We start from the raw sequence: 18,296 nt of genomic DNA, 5'->3' as shown, positions 1-18,296 counted from the left end.
CAGCCATTAACAGACTATTAGGGCAAGTGCTGTTAGCGCGCACATATGAAAGACGGCATGTAACACGAGAGGGTTGGTGGTCTAGAACCACGCCTGGCCGCCTTTGTCTCCCCAATGTTGATGCATTACACACTACACCAGGTACTTATTTTAAGGCTGAGTCAACCTAGAAGAGAGCCAACACCAGTCCAGATATTCGTCACTGGTACTGGCCGTGAGTGGGAATCGAACTCAGGTAGCCGGGTTCGTAGCGCAGCGCGCTAACAGCTACACCACCACTCCCCCACCTGTAGTACAACACTCACGCACGCACGCTCGTGCGTGCTCGTAGACGGCACGCCATTCAAATGTGCCCGTCCGTGCAAGCGTACACACGCGTGCGTGCTCCCATGCACAGGCGCGTGCGTATGCAACGTGTATGCGTGCTCCAACAGAAAAAAATCGAGCCGGCGCCCGTGCGCACGCACACGCGCGCGCGCACTGCGCACGCACACACTTTTTGGCACACGCAATTAATTCCGTGAGATTATATTATGTCGTAAATTCAGAGCCATTCCGTAGAGACCAAAAATAATAACAATAAAACTCTCCCTCCTTCGCTCTCCACGACCATCTCTCGCTCTCTCTCTCTTAGGCTCTCACTCCACTCAATGTCTCTCTCTTTCGGTCTGTGACTCTCCCTCGTTCTTCATTTCTATCTCTCTCTCTCTCTCTCTCCCTGCCTCCTTCATCTACCCTCTCCCATTTTTAACGCTCCCTATGTCTTTCCCTTTCACTCTCTTTCATCCGGAGCATTAGTTACCCCATGTCCTTCCCTTGTCCACATCGTTTCTGTCCCTTCCTGGACCGCATCGCCGTATTTGGCCCTTAACATCGCCACAGATTTTTTTTGTCCTCTTTCTTTCAGCGCTCACTTTTCACCATTTAATCTTCCCGTGTCCAATTAATCACCCCGCTTTAATCTGTCCATCGCATCCCCCACTCCCATATTTTCTCTGCCCTCCAGCATCTTCCTCCCAACCCTCCCCGAATCCTCTTCATTTCTCTTTCTCACCGTACGTAGTTTTTAAAGGCGACATAACCCGGCGGCGTCCAGCTCCGCAAGTGGAATGCAATGGTGGCGAGATGTTAACTACCTCGCCTGGTATACAGGAGGTCGTGGGTTAGATCCAAACCCTGATGCCTGTATATTTAGATCTTGCATGTTCTCTTTCCCCGTGGTCACGTGGATTTTTCTTCGGTCCTCAGGTCTTTTCCCTCCATGTTTCGAATCAACAACACGCATTTAGAGTATTTGGCTGCTATAAATTCCCACACGATAAGCCACTTCATCGAGCTATCTTCTCGGATAGCCAGGTCGCTTCTGAGAAAGAGCTGGACAGCGAAGTGGGCCTTCCATGGTAAATTAAAAAGAGTTCAGAGTTTTTTTCAGTTTTGTTGCCCAGGCAATATTTGCGCACGGTGCTTCACTCCTCGCATGGCAATGGGCGTCCGCGTCCCACGCGTCCCCTTTATCGTTTTCTAACATCGCGGTCGAATTCAATGTCACAAATGTAAATCGCCGATCGAAAATGACGAAAAGCCAAAAGCGCAGGCATCTGCCGTAGCCATGTAAATGTATTTTTCCCCAAATGTAATTGTTTTAGAATTTCCAGCCAATGCTACGATATTGTGGATGAAGAGTTTGTGTCTTCGCACATTTCACACTTTTGGAGTTCTCTGGTCTAACACTGGTGGTGAGACAAGGCCATACAAAAGAAGGCTGCTATCTCTGGTGTAGGCCAATCAGCTTCAAAGACAATGCAAATATTATCAGAGCATGTTCGTTTGCAAGTTTTGCCACGAGCATGTGTGGTTAATGCAGACTTGATGCCTTGCAATAGGCGTCTATTTGGTGTTTGAACATCTTAACACCTCCTGTTTTATTGCCAGAAAGGGTAAAGGGTATTCTTTTTTTCCATTATTTTGACACTATGTTTCTGTTTCAAGATCGCGAGCCAACATTGAAATGCTTTTAAGGGATGTTAACCGCGGCAGTCCTGTGAAGAGAGATAGACTCCCCCTCACAGGAATGTGGAATTTCCACCACCGGCTGAGGGTCACCAATATAAACGATCGCTGTGCCACACCTCAGTAAGCATAAAGACAGACTTCTTACACTCTGCAGCTATTACGACTATGGTCAATAGAAACGTCTCTCCACACTCAAACGAGCAATGGAGCAACATCCATCTCCACTGGTGGAAATTGCAAACTCCTATGGCAGGGACCAGTCCCTCCATAAGTGAACCGTTGCCTCGTAGCAATTGTGGCCCCTGCCAAACGAATGTGGTATATTCACATCTTACTCAACAGGAGTGATGAGTCATCTGGCCAAATAACCGTGAATGAGTCCGAACTTGTCAGATCTTGGAAGCTAAACAGAGGCTGGAGCCTGATTCGTACTTGGATGGGAGAATGACTCGGAGCACCGGGTGTTTCAGGCTTCGTCCGCAAAGTGGCCAGTCAATGAAAGGACAGCAATGGTTTCTTGAATCTATGTGTGCAGAGTTTTGAGCGCTACTTCTCTTGGTATGCATGGGGCTTCTGCCCACATGCCACTGACTCACTAAAGGGGGTGATGTGGCCGGGTAGTGGTGCGTTCGCCGATCATTGCAGAGGTTTGTGGTTTGAAACAAATGGCCGCCCTGGTTAATACTGGTGTGACTCCAATTTGTCAAATGAACCTCATGGCGGGACCCCGGGGTCCCTTAAGCCCCCGGCTCTCGCATAAACTGCGTTGCGACATCATTTTATGTCTGTTGAAGGTGAATGATATGGCAATCTATTCCTCTCGACGAGCTCTACACGATGTGCTAATCAAAGTTTAAAAGTTTTGTTTCTTCTGCGCATTCGTTCTCGCTGCGCTTGGACGACATGACAACAAAATTAATTAATTAATTACGATATTGACTGACGTTTATTCGGGACCCGGGGTCCCACCATAAGGTTCAAATGTAAAATAAAATACTCGAAAATTACTTAATTGGGTAGAAACCACAGAGCATCATCAGGCTGCACAGGCAGACTATATTTATCTGTGAACATAGCAGCTTCATGATAGCCTTGAGATCGCCGCGAATATACCAACCAAACGGAATTATTAGCATTATCAATGGCAATGGACAAACTTTTCAATGAGCAGCACCCTCCTGCCATTTAGAGCATCTGTGCAAAAGAGCCTCATAGCTCCTCCAGTCTAAATACAGATTCTGATTAAAGATTCTGATTATTATTATTACTCCCGAGTCTGTCCCACACTCGTTTGAGCGGGGGAGACATTTGGGACTTGACGCCGTGGAACAAGCACGATCACAACTCTCTCACCGGCTGGGGCCTGCACTTCCAGGAGAGGCCTTTCCTCGGCCGCCCTCGGGGAGTGGGAAGCATCGTCACCGTCCGCGTCGTCGGCGTCCTCTTCATCGGCGACGCCAGTGCGTGGGCCCTGCTGCCCGCCCCCCGAGTCGCCCAGGCCCAGCTCCCCGTTGGCCCAGCGCTCGATGAGCTCCCGGCGCCGCTCGGCACACTGACGGGGGCAACGGGGCAAGGGGGGTGTGAGTGGCGAGTGGCGAACCGCGCGATGATCGTTTGTTTTGTTTCACCAGGGACGAGACCTCGAGTGGCGAGGATGGAGGTCTCACTCGCAAGGGTGGCGGCCTGGGGTCACCACCACGATCGGAAAAGCCATGGTTAACGATGTGAATAGAAACCCGGGCAAAGCAATAGCGTTGCAGGAAGAAAAACATATTAATAAACGGTGCAGGAACATAATCGATATTAAATCAACTACATTACAAGTTCGAAAAGTTAGTTCGGACAAATTACTTTTGAAAACATTCTTAAAAATACGTTTTAGAAACCTGATGAACATCATCATCAGCTGTGCACTGTAAGACACGCAACTGCGTGGCTACGAGGCGGTGCTATGCCCGCAGCCGAGGCCGGGTCACGCGGAGACTTCTGAGTTTGCTTTGCGATGGTTGATGAGCTAAATCGCAGCACTGTGGTAATCTTGCCGTACCACTGTGGTAACCGTGATAATTTGGTAATCAAAGCCATTGCATTACAGTGTGTATTTTGACCGGTTATTTTCCGCAATTAAAAGCTTTCTTCTTTTTAACTTTGATTTAGCTTTACAATTCGTATATCATCACATTTTAAAGTTAGAGCTCATATAACCAGGGTGAATAACAATGTTTGGCATCAGGTATGGGTGGTGGGAAATCACTCTTGGGAAATAATTTAACATACAAAGAGTGGCCCCCTCAAAACTATAATAAAGCCCCGAGTCCCCCTTAAAACTTAACGTGGCACTGAGTACAGTAAGCGGGTGGCACGGGTTCATATACTGGGGTGGCACCAGAAGGAACGCTGGGTAATGGGCGGCAGTGACGGCTCTGGCAGTGGTGGTACAACGCTGGCGAACCAAGCTTTAGAGGTCAGGGTGGTGGATTACACAGATCGAGGTAACTGCTTGCTTTCAAACTCTCTCTTGCACAGATACCGTACAGTGGGCATTGGTGTAACCATCAACTGGATCAGAACATCAACAGGCCTGATGCGCACATCTCCCTCATACGAGTGGAAAATTAAACACTCAAACCACAGCAGTGCAATTGTGGCCAAGCAACCCAAACTATGGACCACATAGTGAATCACTGTAGTCTGTATGTTGAACCTCTTTCGTACCATACATAGCCAACCGTGTTAATCGGAGGTGTGCAGGGGAAGGACAAAAAATTGGAGGCAATAAGCAGTTCTAAAGAAATGAGTTTGCAATTTAGATATAAAAGTGCATAATTCCAGTGGCTTCCTAATATCAGAAGGAAGAGCATTCCAGACGGCCGCAGAAGCGCATCTGGAAGTGCGCGATGAAGTGATCGTCTTTGTTCAATGGTTAGCCAGAAGCCGCTGCTCCTTCAATGGAGGAGGAAAAGCAAGATGACACAAACTGTCTTCTGAAGCCCTCCCCTGGCCAGTAGATCTCGACATTGGCATTTAGCTCCTAAACATATTGCCATATGCAAAAGAAAAGTGGACAGCAGGCATCAATGCAGCAAATAGGTAGCTGACTTATATACGTAAGGATTGGAGAGTGTTGTTCCTTTGACTGAGTGTGCGTGTGGGGTATTCTCTGGCTGTCTCCCCACCACCGTGCAAAACAACTGCGGATTTGGACAAAACGTCACGACCCCCGGACCCTACTCATAAAAGGAGTCCTGAAACTCAGCAAGGCTTTTACCTGGACAAGAGGAAATTATTGCGGCATAGCATGAACTGTCGAACATGCCAACGGAACTGTGAAACGCTTATCGAAAAGTATGAAAACCACAAAGTGGAGTGCGTGTCCATCAGCGAAGGCACAATAACTAAACCTCTATTTTATCCAGCGCCATTCACACAAGGCCTCACAGCACTTTACATAAAATATCCCAACCCTTAACAAACCCTTAATGACTAAAGCAGAATGAAATACTTAACAGATAAAACCCTAAACAAATGAAAAGAAAAATAATAAACACAATGTGAAAGGCACATAGTCTACACAGATGGATACGCAAGTGAAAACATGTTTTCAGATGGGACCTAAAAAACTAAACTGAGAGTTCCTAATGTTCTGGGTAAGAGCGTGATTCCACAGACATGGAGGCGCCTTGGCTGCTGCTGCCGAAGGCTCTATCACCATTGATAGCAATGGCATTTATTTGTTGTTGATATACGATGGCATACTAACAAACCCCCAATAAAAGCGCAACACAAAAATTCAATAGATTTCACTCCACTCTCATCAACTGCAAAGAGAATTATTGCATGAAGGAATTTGAGTCAGACACCCGGTTAACACCCATCCACCGTACCTCCACATCTGCCATCTTTCCATCTCCCTCGTCCCCACTCCCCTCCGCCATCTTGTTTCCAGTGGCCATTTTGTTTTCGTCGCCATCATCATCTTCGCTCGCAGACTGTGACGAGGTTTGGGTCCTTGGCAAAGAGACAGAAATGTGTGAAATGACATTAACAAAAAAATAACAAACATTCACCACTTTCATTCAAAAGTTTTGCTCAAACTATCGATCACTGCTACTGTCAGGTGACGAAGGTACCAATATCTGAGGTACAAAGAGCAAGGGATGTCATAGGAAGAACAATATCTCACATTACCCAAATAGGAATGACTACCTAAAAAAAAGGAATTTGCCTGGAAAAAAGAGGACCTGTGGATATGCTGCAGATAGCTCTGAAGGCTCATCATAATCTATATATATAAAATCGCAAATCTGTCTGTCTGTCTGTGTGTGTGTCTGTGTATCGGACCATACGCAGTTTCATTGGACGAAATGTCAGGGATTTGCGAGACACGATTGGTCCGGCGGTTGCCCCTGGCAACGGGTAGCGACGCATTCGCCGCGGGGTGGATGCCATTTTTAATTCCCGTTAAAAATAGGCGCACGCATTAAATTCATCAAAGTTTCACGTCCTCTTCACTCCCCCCCCCACTACAATGTGTGCAATTACTATTATAGGGTCGGTAGATTATAAAATTATAGCGATTAGACAGTATTATTGTAGCGCGGGGGGGGGGGGGGAACGGCACCCGTACCCAGCCTCAGCCGCCAATTTAGGCGAGGCCGGAGGCTCTGCACGGTACTAGGCCTCGACACCCACCACACGACTCTGAGGTAAATTCATCAAAGTTTCACGTCCTCTTCACTCCCCCACCACCCCAATGTGTGCAATTACTATTATAGGGTCGGTAGATAATTAAATTATAGCGATTAGACAGTATTATTGTAGCGCGGGGGGGGGAGGGGGGGAATGGCACCCGTACCCAGCCTCAGCCGGGTGGGCAATTTAGGCGAGGCCGGAGGCTCTGCACGGTACTAGGCCTCGACACCCCACCACACTATAGGCCGTACATACTACTGCACAGCGGCCGAGGAGATCGTGGCTGGGGGGGGGGGGGGGGGGGGGCAGGGGTAGCAGCCCATCTGTGTATATATGTAAGGTTACTAAGAAATATATTTTTCACCTGGGCAACGCCGGGTACTTATGCTAGTGGCCTATATCAGACTATATTTTAGTCAAATTTTGTTTTTTTCCTCTGAAAATCGACTCCCTTATCGAATCGGAGTTCATGACTGAGTCTTGACTTATGCAATATTTAGAATTGTGCGAATCGTTCTGTACCGAGTTCGAATCCCAGCATGATTAAAATGTCTGTCTCATTTAAAGGACTCTATTGGTACAATAAACACCACTTCAAGTTTAATTTCGTCAAGGCCAATTCCAAGGGCTAAATGACACTCACTGTGTGTGGCCGGGCCGGGCGTGAAGCTTGGCGCAGATGGCATTGAGTTTCAGGCCTCCCTTTCTGCGAGAGGCCATCATGAACGCACTCTCTCCCTTCCTGCACGCACACACGCACACAGCAGTGTCAAAAAAAGTGCTCGTGCCAGGCTAGATTCACTCCATTGCACAGCGTGGGAGTTGCGAAGCTTCGGAGGTTGAGAGGGCACCAGGGGACAGATCCAAGCACTGTTGGGTAAAGTGGTAAAGTTTCAATGACAAGGGTTCATAGGGGCAAAGACCAGGGTTGTGTCACCCTTGAGGTACGAAAAATATGAGCATAACATGGGAAAGTAGAAGAATGTCGCGTGATACCAAAATAGGGGAAACCTAAATTGAGTGGTGGATTATTACACAAATGCCCAAAAAAATGGGGCATTCAATACCCCTGGGAAGACCTCCAGATTTCCTGGGACTGATACCTCAATCCTGGGTAAATCTGGACAGGTGCCAACCGCAGTATAAAGACCCAGGTGGAGTGCGTGTAGTGGTGAAAGCTTAGCGACAGGAAGCATACGAGAGGTGGGCAAGGTGCAGGCAATGCAATACAATTACAATAATAAAATGTGTTGTGAATGTGACCACATGTTAAGACGCTGAACGGAAACAGCGGGCATATTTGTTTTGTAGCTAGAGGCAGTTGGTCATCGGTAGAGAAAAAAAGGAAGGTTTAAACCCACGAATGGAACTAAATTAACCTTTCCCAGCTCTTTCCAGGGTCTGCGAGTTCCTCAGTGTAACCGAGATAAACTCAACTTGGAAAGCAAAGGAGGCTGGTCTGTGTGGGTGTGTTGATGTGTCAACGTGTGTGTGAGTGTTATGGTGTATGGTTATCAGGATCTGAGTCAGTGTGTCAGGTAGTCAGATTCGGTGTCATGGTGTGCGTATATTTCATGCTGTGTCAAGGCATGTGTCGCAGCATGTGTGAGGATGCGTGTCAGATGTGTGTCAGACAGTGTTACAGTAAATGTGTGTATGTCAGTGTATCAGGGTGTGTCGGGCAGGGGAAGCGGTGGCATAGTGGTTAGCGTGCTGCTCTACAAACACAGTGACCCCGTCATTTCTGCTCACAACCAATCATAGTTCCGAATATCTGAACCTGTCCTGGGCTGCCCCAAGGTCGACTCGCCCTTAAATAAGTACCTGGTACTATGTGTGAACATCGCCACTTGGGAGATAAAGGCAGCTGGGCGTGGTGCTGGCCACCCACCCCCTCGTGCGCCATGCCGGCCTTCATAGGTGCTCGCTAACAGCACTTGCCCCAACAGCCCGTGCAGGCTACACAAGGCACCTCGGTCTTTGACATTTTTACCAGGGTGTGTGTCAAGAGTATGGATGCATGTAAATGTCAGTTTCAGGGTGTGTGTCAAGGTGTGTGTGTGTGTGTCAGTGTCTTGTGTGTGCGTGTCAGCGTGTGTGTGGCGTGTGTCAGTGTCATGGTGTGTGTGTGTGTGTCAGCGATGTGCGCGGGCGTAATGAATAAATGAGTCCACGCCGCAATAAATGACCTCACTTTGCCCAGGTTTCCATGGAAACTAAGCTCATTCTCAAAAATTTCATTATGGGACATCGATTGGGAGCGCGAGCGAGGATGGCGAGGGGGGAGGGAGCGCGCGGGGAGAGCGAGCGCGGGTGTCTGGTAATGCTTTAATTGTTGTTTCTCACCCATGTCAAAGTAACCCCAACCCTCACCCCCCCGAGGAGAAGAGAGACGTGCGAGCGAGTGAGCAACCGTGTTCGGGGCGTCTGCGTGTCACGGCGGGCTGGGGAGTGGCGGCGCAGCGGCGGTTCATGCGCCGTCGCTGTGCTCTGACCTTGGCGACCTTTAGTTCGATTCCAAGCCCCGTTGTATGTCCGCATGTTGAAGTTCTTTCGCACAGTTGTCCGTGAACCTGAGAGTGGTCCGTTCACGGACGCCGGTTTGGCGAGCGCTATCTGATCTCGTCTCGGGGCCTCGATTGGGTTCGACTTGGCCTTCAAATGGCTACGCGATGTGGTGTACGGGTGAACATCCGCACTGGGGATACAAAGATGGCCGTGTATGGTCCTGGTTACGCCGCCACCTCACGCACTGGCACTGACCTTAATGCGTGCTTGCTAACAGCACTTGTGCAAGTGTAAACGAGAGTTTACACAAATCCACAAATCTGTCTGCTGCCTGATGATGCCGGTTGTAATAACTGGCGACACGTCCTAAATGTTGTGGAGTTTCTCTCCAACACACCGGTGTGCTGTACTAGTAACGAATCGCCATGTTCTGTTTACGTGACAAACATTACTACTGGCTGTGTCCGGTGGTGGTGGGTTTAACGACACATATTTACGCGATCTAACCCAAAAAAAACTGTATTATGGATGATATTGGTCGCAAAAGTCTACTACGTGTTAAACTAAACGAGAGTGTATGTCAAATTGTTAATGTGTGTGTGCGTGAAACTGTGTGTTGCGCTACGAACCCGCCGACCCGAGTTCGATTCCTGATAAAGGCCAACACCAGTGACGATTATCTGAGCGGTCCTGGGCCTCCGCTAGGTCGACTCAACCTCAAATGAGTATCTCGAGCGGTGTGTAAACATCACCACTGGGGAGACAAAGGCGGCCGGGCGTGGTGCTGGTAACCCACCCCTTGGTGTGCCGTACCAGCATTTCATAGTTGCTCGCGAACAGCATTTGCCCCTACAGTCTATTAAGGATACACAGGCGATCTCTGTCTTTGTCTTTATGGGTGTTCTCTGTGTCTGTATACAGGAATATAGGGTGGGGGGGGGGGCGGTGGCATTGGTCTGCACTGCGACCCGAGTTCGATTCCTGGCCACAGCTATCTAAACCGGTGCTCCCTCCCTCTCCCCCAAACCCCCCCTATTTCACAAACCCACATTAACCATGGCGGTGAAGTATCGTTTAACAACACTTATTACTGACACGAGAGTGAGGTTATAATTCGCAAGTCAATTGACTAAGGGCTGACAATTATTCCGTTATTATTATTATGGGTATAAGTGTGTTTATGAGTGTGCGTGTTTTGAATGTGCATGTGTGTACGTTGGTTGCGTGGATGTGAATGCGTGAAGTGGCATTAGGTGAGCGTGAATGTTTGGTTACGTGCGTGTGATGCCGAACGATTTCATATTCCTGCACAAATCGTGATTTTTTTTTCCATTGGATGATTCCCAGGTTCAATTCTCCATTCGTGTGAATGGGTTTCTGACGTGTATTCTGCTTGGGAAGGATTCACGCAATGGAATGTGATTCTACTCGCAGTCAACATGTGAACGTTGGACCAACGTCAGCATGTGGTTGGACCAACGTCACATGTTTACTTGTTATTTTGTGATGCGAACCTAGCCCATCCAATGCTTAGCTTAGCTAGCTAAGCATTGCCAAGTTCACGGTGGCAAATCAGATTCCAAGTGGCCAGAATCGCCATTGCAATGCATGGCTAATTTGTTCTATTTATTTTTGCCAGGTACGGCCCACTGAGCTATATAGCTCTTTTTCAGAAGCGACCTGGCAACAAATGATAGCTCAACGAAGTGGCTTATCGCGTGGAAATGTATAGCCGCCAAATTACTCTAAACGCACGTTGATTATAAATGTGGAGGGGAAAACCGAAGGACCCAGATAAAACAAATCCACACGTCAACAGGGAGAGAGACACGCAAATTACAAATACACAGCAGGCGTCAGGGTCGGGATCGAACCCACGACCTCCTGTATACCAGCCGAGGTAGTTAACATCTCCTAGCCACCGTGGCGCCAATGCCGAGTGCACACAGAATGGACCTTATTCCACCTCTGTTCCCATGTGGCATTCAGGCACGAAGGGAGGGCACACGGGACTTGGACGGCCTCGTGTACAGCCAAAGCATGTAGCTGTCCATGCAGGTGTCTTTGTATTCGTGTATTTGGCGTGCGTATGTATTACGTGTACTTTATTAGGTGTGTGTGGGGAACGGTAGTGCAGTGGTTAGCACACGGCACTAAGAACCCGGCGACCCAAGTTAATTCCAGCCTTCATAGGTGCTCACTAACAGCACTTGACCCAACAGTCTGTTAAAGGCTATACATACGGGAGATCTTTGTATTTGTCTGTGTGCTTGGTATGTGTATGAAGTATGTATATTATACGTGAGTGTATTAGGCATGTGTATATTAGTTGTTTGTGTGTATGTATAAGCATGTGTATATATGTGTGTATTCAGATACGTGTACTGCATGTAGAGCTATATTAATGTGTTCAGCGTGTGTACGAGTATTAGTGGTGTATATGGGTGTATCACTTATTGTGTGTGCGCGTCTTTATGTGTATGCACGTGTACGCGTGCATGCACACATTAATGCACGTACATATGTGTGCGTCAGAGCATTAGGTGTGTGCGCTGCATGTATATATATTTTAATGTGCGTGCGTGTGCGTGTGTGCGTGCGCGCGATCTCGGTGTGTGCCGCATGCCCGCGCGGTAATTTCCGATAAAAGCCGCCCGCTTTCACCAAAATCAATATTTTTCGCTAAAACGCCCTGGAATGACGCTGACGTGGGGGGTATTATTTATTAAGCTGCGCATCACCCCTCCCCTCCCCCTGCCGTCCACCCAACCCCTCCGTCCACCCATCCGTCGGCGCACGGCACCCTTCATCCCCGACCTCGCGGCCTTCGTTTAACCACGTGTGGGCCCCCCCTCCTCTGCCACCCTTCGTACCTGCGGGGACATAGGAACACTCTGGATGATTGCCGTAATGACTTTACACATCCTGGCGGACGCCGAGTGCGGAGGTCTAACGCTGCTGCGGCGTACTGGCTGTCTCTCCGACGCCGTTATCAGCCCGTAGTCGCTGTTGCTCGTTAGCTGTCCAATGGCACGCTTAAATAATTGCTATTGTTACGGCTTATGTAGCGTTTTTTTCATCCTAAATTCTGGGGGCGTTTTACATCAATAACAGTAGGGGGGGGGGTAAGAATTTAAAACGGCAAATTAAGTTAAAATAGGAAATTCCTTTTGAAAGGGAAATGTGTTTTTTTAAGACGGTGACGTGAAGATCCCAACCGAACCGGACTCCCCCGACAGTCTTCGGCCAGAGAGTTCCACAGTCTGGGTGCCACGGAAGCAAAGGCTGCCATCGCCCATGGGACCTGAGCTTCGGTCTGGCGATGCAAGAGGAGGTCTAATCCGCCGACCTCAGAGTCCATGTTGGAATGTAGGGGGCGCAGGAGTAGCAGCTCTCAAATATATTGTGGTGTGCGAGATCATCCAGGGTCTAACTCCTCTCGAGGAGTTGTCTGCAAGCTAGCCCCCCGCCACAACGTGCCCATCACGTGTTGTTGTGTTAGCTTCCTTGAGATGCTGCTCCGGGCATGTGCAGCGGAACGTCGGATGTTGCGTGGACGCAACACACGGTACAACCCGAAAACGCATCGGAAAGCTTTAAACCGCAACCGCGAAAAACGGATTAATAATAATCTTCTATTGTGAATGCATTACTATTATTATGACTCCGTTTGTTTACCCAGGAATGCCTCGCTGAATATCAAAGCCTCTTTCAGGAGGGTCCTGCCAGGTTTTTTGCAGTAGTTCGGGGTGGGTGGGGGGGTGGTCAATGTTGCTGCTGTAGTAATTTAGTAATTTGCTGGTAAATACTCATCGGGAGATTTGGCTAATACCAGGGGGGAACTATTGAAACTAAAAAGACAATGTTGTGGTTGCGACGCAGCAATGCTGCTGTGGCAGTCGGTATGGACAATTTAAACTTTTAATCCAAACAATTTTTTTAGCCAGGTAAGGCCCACTGAGCTATGTAACTCTTTCTCAGAAGCGACCTAAGCCACATGGCTTATCACGTGGGAATTTATAGCAGCCAAATACTCTCAATACATGTTTCTAAATGTGGAGGGGAAAACCTGAGGATCCGGAGAAAAATCCAGACGAGCACGGGGAGAAAGAAAGACATGCAAACTCCAAATATACAGCAGGCATCAGGGTCAGGATCGAACCCACGATAGCCTGTATCCCAGGCGAGGGAGTTAACATCTCGCCACCGTTGCTCCCACATACAACGACCTCCACAGGGAATGGCACCCGAGTTAGGAATGGAAGCCAGGCCCATCTTGCTATGGGCCTGGCGTGTTGTTCGGCAAGCCGCAGAAGCTCTGTGCGGTGGGACATCGTGCCAAACAACAAGTGAACAACGCACCAGAGGCTGCAGACACCCTTTCTCACTCTCTCTCTCTCTCACTCTCTCTCAAGCCTGGCTCTTTAAACAAAGTCAAGGGCTAGGCTCCAGCGCGAACTCGATCCTTGGAGTACGCTGTACGATGGTCGATCCTAGATGGTAGCTGGGCTGATGCTGGGCCTTAAGTTCCTCTTATTTATTTTTTTGGTTTGTTGTACGTATGTACGTGGTAATCTAAGGCACAGTGTTGAGTCTTTGGGCAGTGTTGAGTCTATGGGTAGTGTTGAGTCTATGGTGCAGTGTTGAGTCTATGGGCAGTGTTGAGTCTTTGGGCAGTGTTGAGTCTATGGTGCAGTGTTGAGTCTATGGTGCAGTGTTGAGTCTATGGTGCAGTGTTGAGTCTACGGGCAGTGTTGAGTCTATGGGTAGTGTTGAGTCTACGAGGAGTGTTGAGTCTATGGGTAGTGTTGAGTCTATGGGCAGTGTTGAGTCTATGGGCAGTGTTAAGTCTACGGGCAGCGTTGAGTCTATGGGCAGCTTAAATTTCGATTTAAAGCTTTCGTGACTGCAGGGATTCATATTCTTGGTTCTTTCGGTAAAGTCACGTAGAAGGGAAGTAATAAAATAATAAAAATAAATTATTTTATTATGTTTTATTTTTATTATTTTATTACTTCTATGGGCAGCGTTGAGTCTACGGGCAGCGTTGAGTCTACGGGTAGTGTTGAGTCTATGGACAGTGTTGAGTCTATGGGTAGCGTTGAGTCTATGTGTAGTGTTGAGTCTATGGGCAGTGTTGAGTCTATGGTGCAGTGCTGAGTCCATGGGGCAGTGTTGAGTCTATGGGCAGCGTTTAGTCTATGGACAATGTGAGTCTACGGGCAGTGTTGAGTCTATGGGGCAGTGTTGAGTCTAAAGGCAGTGTTGAGTCTACGGGCAGTGTTGAGTCTACGGGCAGTGTTGAGTCTATGGGCAATGTAAGTCTACGGGCAGTGTTGAGTCTACGGGCAGTGTTGAGTCTATGTGCAGTGTTGAGTCTATGTGCAGTGTTGAGTCTATGGGCAGTGTTGAGTCTACGGGCAGTGTTGAGTCTATGTGCAGTGTTGAGTTTATGGGCAGTGTTGAGTCTACGGGCAGTGTTGAGTCTACGGGCAGTGTTGAGTCTACGGGCAGTGTTGAGTCTACGGGCAGTGTTGGGTCTATGTGCAGTGTTGAGTCTACGGGGAGTGTTGAGTCTATGGGCAGTGTTGAGTCTACAGGCAGTGTTGAGTCTATGGGCAGTGTTAGTCTATGCCTCTATGGGCAGTATTGAGTCTATGGGCAGTGTTGAGTCTATGGTTAGTGTTGAATCTATGTGTAGTGTTAGTTTATGGGCAGTGTTGAGTCTATGGTGCAGTGTTGAGTCTATGGGCAGTGTTGAGTCTATGGGCAGTGTTGAGTCTATGGTGCAGTGTTGAGTCTATGGTGCAGTGTTGAGTCTACGGGCAGTGTTGAGTCTATGGGTAGTGTTGAGTCTACGGACAGTGTTGAGTCTATGGGCAGTGTTGAGTCTATGGGCAGTGTTGAGTCTATGGGCAGTGTTGAGTCTATGGGCAGTGTTGAGTCTACGGGCAGCGTTGAGTCTATGGGCAGCGTTGAGTCTACGGGCAGCGTTGAGTCTATGGGTAGTGTTGAGTCTATGGGCAGTGTTGAGTCTATGGGTAGAGTTGAGTCTATGGGCAGTGTTGAGTCTATGGGTAGTGTTGAGTCTATGGGCAGTGTTGAGTCTATGAGCAGTGTTGAGTCTATGGGCAGTGTTGAGTCTACGGGCAGCGTTGAGTCTACGGGCAGCGTTGAGTCTACGGGCAGCGTTGAGTCTATGGGTAGCGTTGAGTCTATGGGCAGTGTTGAGTCTATGGTTAGTGTTGAGTCTATGTGTAGTGTTAGTTTATGGGCAGTGTTAGTCTATGGGCAGTGTTAGTTTATGGACAGTGTTAGTCTATGGGCAGTGTTGAGTCTACGTGCAGTGGTAGTCTATGGGCAGTGTGGAGTCTATGGGTAGTGTTAGTCTATGGGTAGTGTTGAGTTTACGGGCAGTGTTGAGTCTATGGTTAGTGTTGAGTCTATGGGTAGTGTTAGTCTATGGGCAGTGTTAGTCTATGGGCAGTGTTAGTCTATGGGCAGTGTTAGTCTATGGGCAGTACGTATGTATGGTGAACTTTTTTCGCACCGAACGTAGCCAACCGTGCTAATCGGAGGTGCGAGTTATCTTCGTGAGCCACCCCTCCCCCATTCCCTATCCCTCCCCCCATTTGTCTCTCATTTTCCTCTAACCCTCCCCCAATCCCCATCTCATGGCCAGGTCAGAAAGTGAACCTGGTACACCGTCGTAAACAGCTCCCGTTCGAGGAGGTAAGCCTACCCAGAAAGCTCCCCCCAACCCTCCCCCGACATGCTGATGTTACCCGTGTGTTGTAATGTGCCCTCCGATGTGATTGTTGATATTGGTTCGAAGAAAGAGAAAACCCAAGAGACACCACGACTGCTGAGGTTCAATTCACAGAAGATGGCACGACTCTGGCCAATCCCCATCAACATTAACCTGGCACCATTGGAACCTCATTTGCCAATATAAAAGGCGCCTTTTGGTGTCATCTGGTCCAACCCATGTGAGACTAGGCTCTAAGGAAAGCTGTCTCGGGTGTGGACCAATCAACATCAAGGACAGTGCACATTATCAGAGTTATGTTTTTTGTTTGCATTATAACTGCAGGTATTGCGGTCTATGTAAACATGACTCCTTGTAAAAAAAGGTGTCAGTTTTGTTGCCAGATAGAAGGGTAAAAAACCAATTATCATTAACCTGGCAATCAACCGTTGATAAAATAATAAAATAATTAATACACTATTCTAATTCAAAGGTATGTATTGACCGGTTGCCGGGCGAGGTCGGCTTCCCCACCGTGTGTGCGTCAGCCACGAGGAAGTTGATTAAACAAATCAGTTGGCCGCGACGTCACAAACCCGATCTGATCGCCTCTGTCCCCAGTTGGTGGGAGGGTTATAGTTAAGGCTTGACATTGTATAGAGGCACTGCACGACCATCTCACCCAAAAATAACAAGATGACGTTATACAGGCGATAAGAGAGTGGGGATTGGTATCGACGCGCGCGCGTATTGCGTGTTGAGTGAACGAATTCGCCAGCAGAGGGCGCGTCTCTCCCCGAAACAAGGGGATAATTTCACGAGGGAGGCAAAAAAAACTTCACGCAAGTTTAGCGAAGAGTGCAAACAGGTGTGTACGCGCGTACACACACAGGTAAACACACACACACGTGTAACATACAGCCCCACGAGCATTTACACTTTCATGAACACCACGTGTGTACGTACAGACGCACACAGCTAGGTACACATACAAGCGACAGACAGGCAACGCAATGTATATACACGTACTGCTAAAATTGAGAGTGTGAACACACAGCGATGAGAAACACAAAGCGAAACCGCAGGAGACAGCACAGAGTACACGCAGTACACACACAGTACACACACAGTACACACACAGCACATAGAGTGCATAGAGTACACACAGTACACACACCGTACACACACAGTACACACACAGCACAGAGTGCATAGAGTACACGCAGTACACAGTACATACACAGTACACACACAGCACATAGAGTGCATAGAGTACACGCAGTACACAGTAAACATCACAGTACACACACAGCACATAGAGTGCATAGAGTACACGCAGTACACACACAGTGCACACACAATGTTATCCCACGTCCGACGGCAAAGCCGCATCCGAGCGAATTAAAACCGCATGCGGCGAATTTTGTGCAGAAATAGGTTCGCCGCTTATAACACGAAATCGCACAAAGCGAGGGAAACTTGTGCACGAACAGGTGTTATGGGTGAGGGATCATCATGCACTCCAACATCCATCCATTAACATCACCATCACCACCCCCATCATCATCATCATCTCTGCCATAATCAAATGATAAGATCCCTATCAACATCCCCACGATCTTTACTCCATCATCATCAACCCCATCTTCATTCAAACGATCATCACCCCCATCGAAATCATCACTCAAATATAATCAACCCATCATGACTGTCACAATAATCATCATGAGAGAGCACCTTGACTAGGAGTCAAACCTGGAATCTGAGGAGGTCCCGGGTAACAAAATTGACCCAATTTCAGCAGCATTGGGTTGGCCGGGGGTGTTTCGGTGTCGGCTCACGATGGCCGTGTCAAGAGCAAAACGGGAGGCAGGGACTCACCTTAGTCCGTCCTTCCACGCGTGTGTGATGGCAGGCTCATGGTGCCCTGTAAAACACAAAGACACACACGCACACAGCGATTGTGTGCTCCATTACATCTCAAGAGGCATCTGTGACTCATCACATCAAATACAAAAAAAGTCTAAATGTCTACATGTTCAAACAAGCAAATCGGGGTTGGGGGGAGGTGGACGTTCGCATGCTTTGGCTGCCATGGGCCAGTCGAAATGTCACATTTCCATGGCAGGGGCCAGTCTCTCCATGGGACGACCAATCCGAGGCGGATCTGGAAACATGCACCCTGGACGGTAGGAAGGGCGGGTGTTCCTGAAATGTCAAGCTTTAAAATAGGGCCCTGCAGCATCAACTTAAACAAAACACATTCCACGTATTGTCTCTGCTGAATATCAATTAAGTACCAATAATACCGATTTTCGGGGGTCTCCAGGGAAGG

General features: G+C 48.4%; 1 protein-coding gene across 1 annotated transcript in view; it reads right to left on the bottom strand.

The window, feature by feature from the left end:
- The window catches only part of CASZ1 (castor zinc finger 1), a 135,145-nt gene that overhangs the window by 38,269 nt on the left and 78,580 nt on the right, over positions 1-18,296 (bottom strand). Inside the window, exons 3-6 of the mRNA XM_061561218.1 lie at positions 17,843-17,888; positions 7,349-7,447; positions 5,898-6,021; positions 3,367-3,565 (exon numbers count right to left, since the gene is read on the bottom strand). Coding sequence (XP_061417202.1) covers positions 3,367-3,565; positions 5,898-6,021; positions 7,349-7,428 — 403 coding nt within the window. The 5' untranslated portion in view covers positions 7,429-7,447; positions 17,843-17,888. The remainder of the gene's footprint in view (positions 1-3,366; positions 3,566-5,897; positions 6,022-7,348; positions 7,448-17,842; positions 17,889-18,296) is intronic.

Source organism: Lethenteron reissneri, chromosome 27, assembly GCF_015708825.2.
Source record: "Lethenteron reissneri isolate LAM-NWPU_2019-01 chromosome 27, ASM1570882v1, whole genome shotgun sequence".
In the NCBI taxonomy this organism is placed as follows: domain Eukaryota; kingdom Metazoa; phylum Chordata; class Hyperoartia; order Petromyzontiformes; family Petromyzontidae; genus Lethenteron; species Lethenteron reissneri.
The sequence above is the reverse complement of the archived record's forward strand: the minus strand, read 5'-3'. Positions and strand labels throughout refer to the sequence as shown.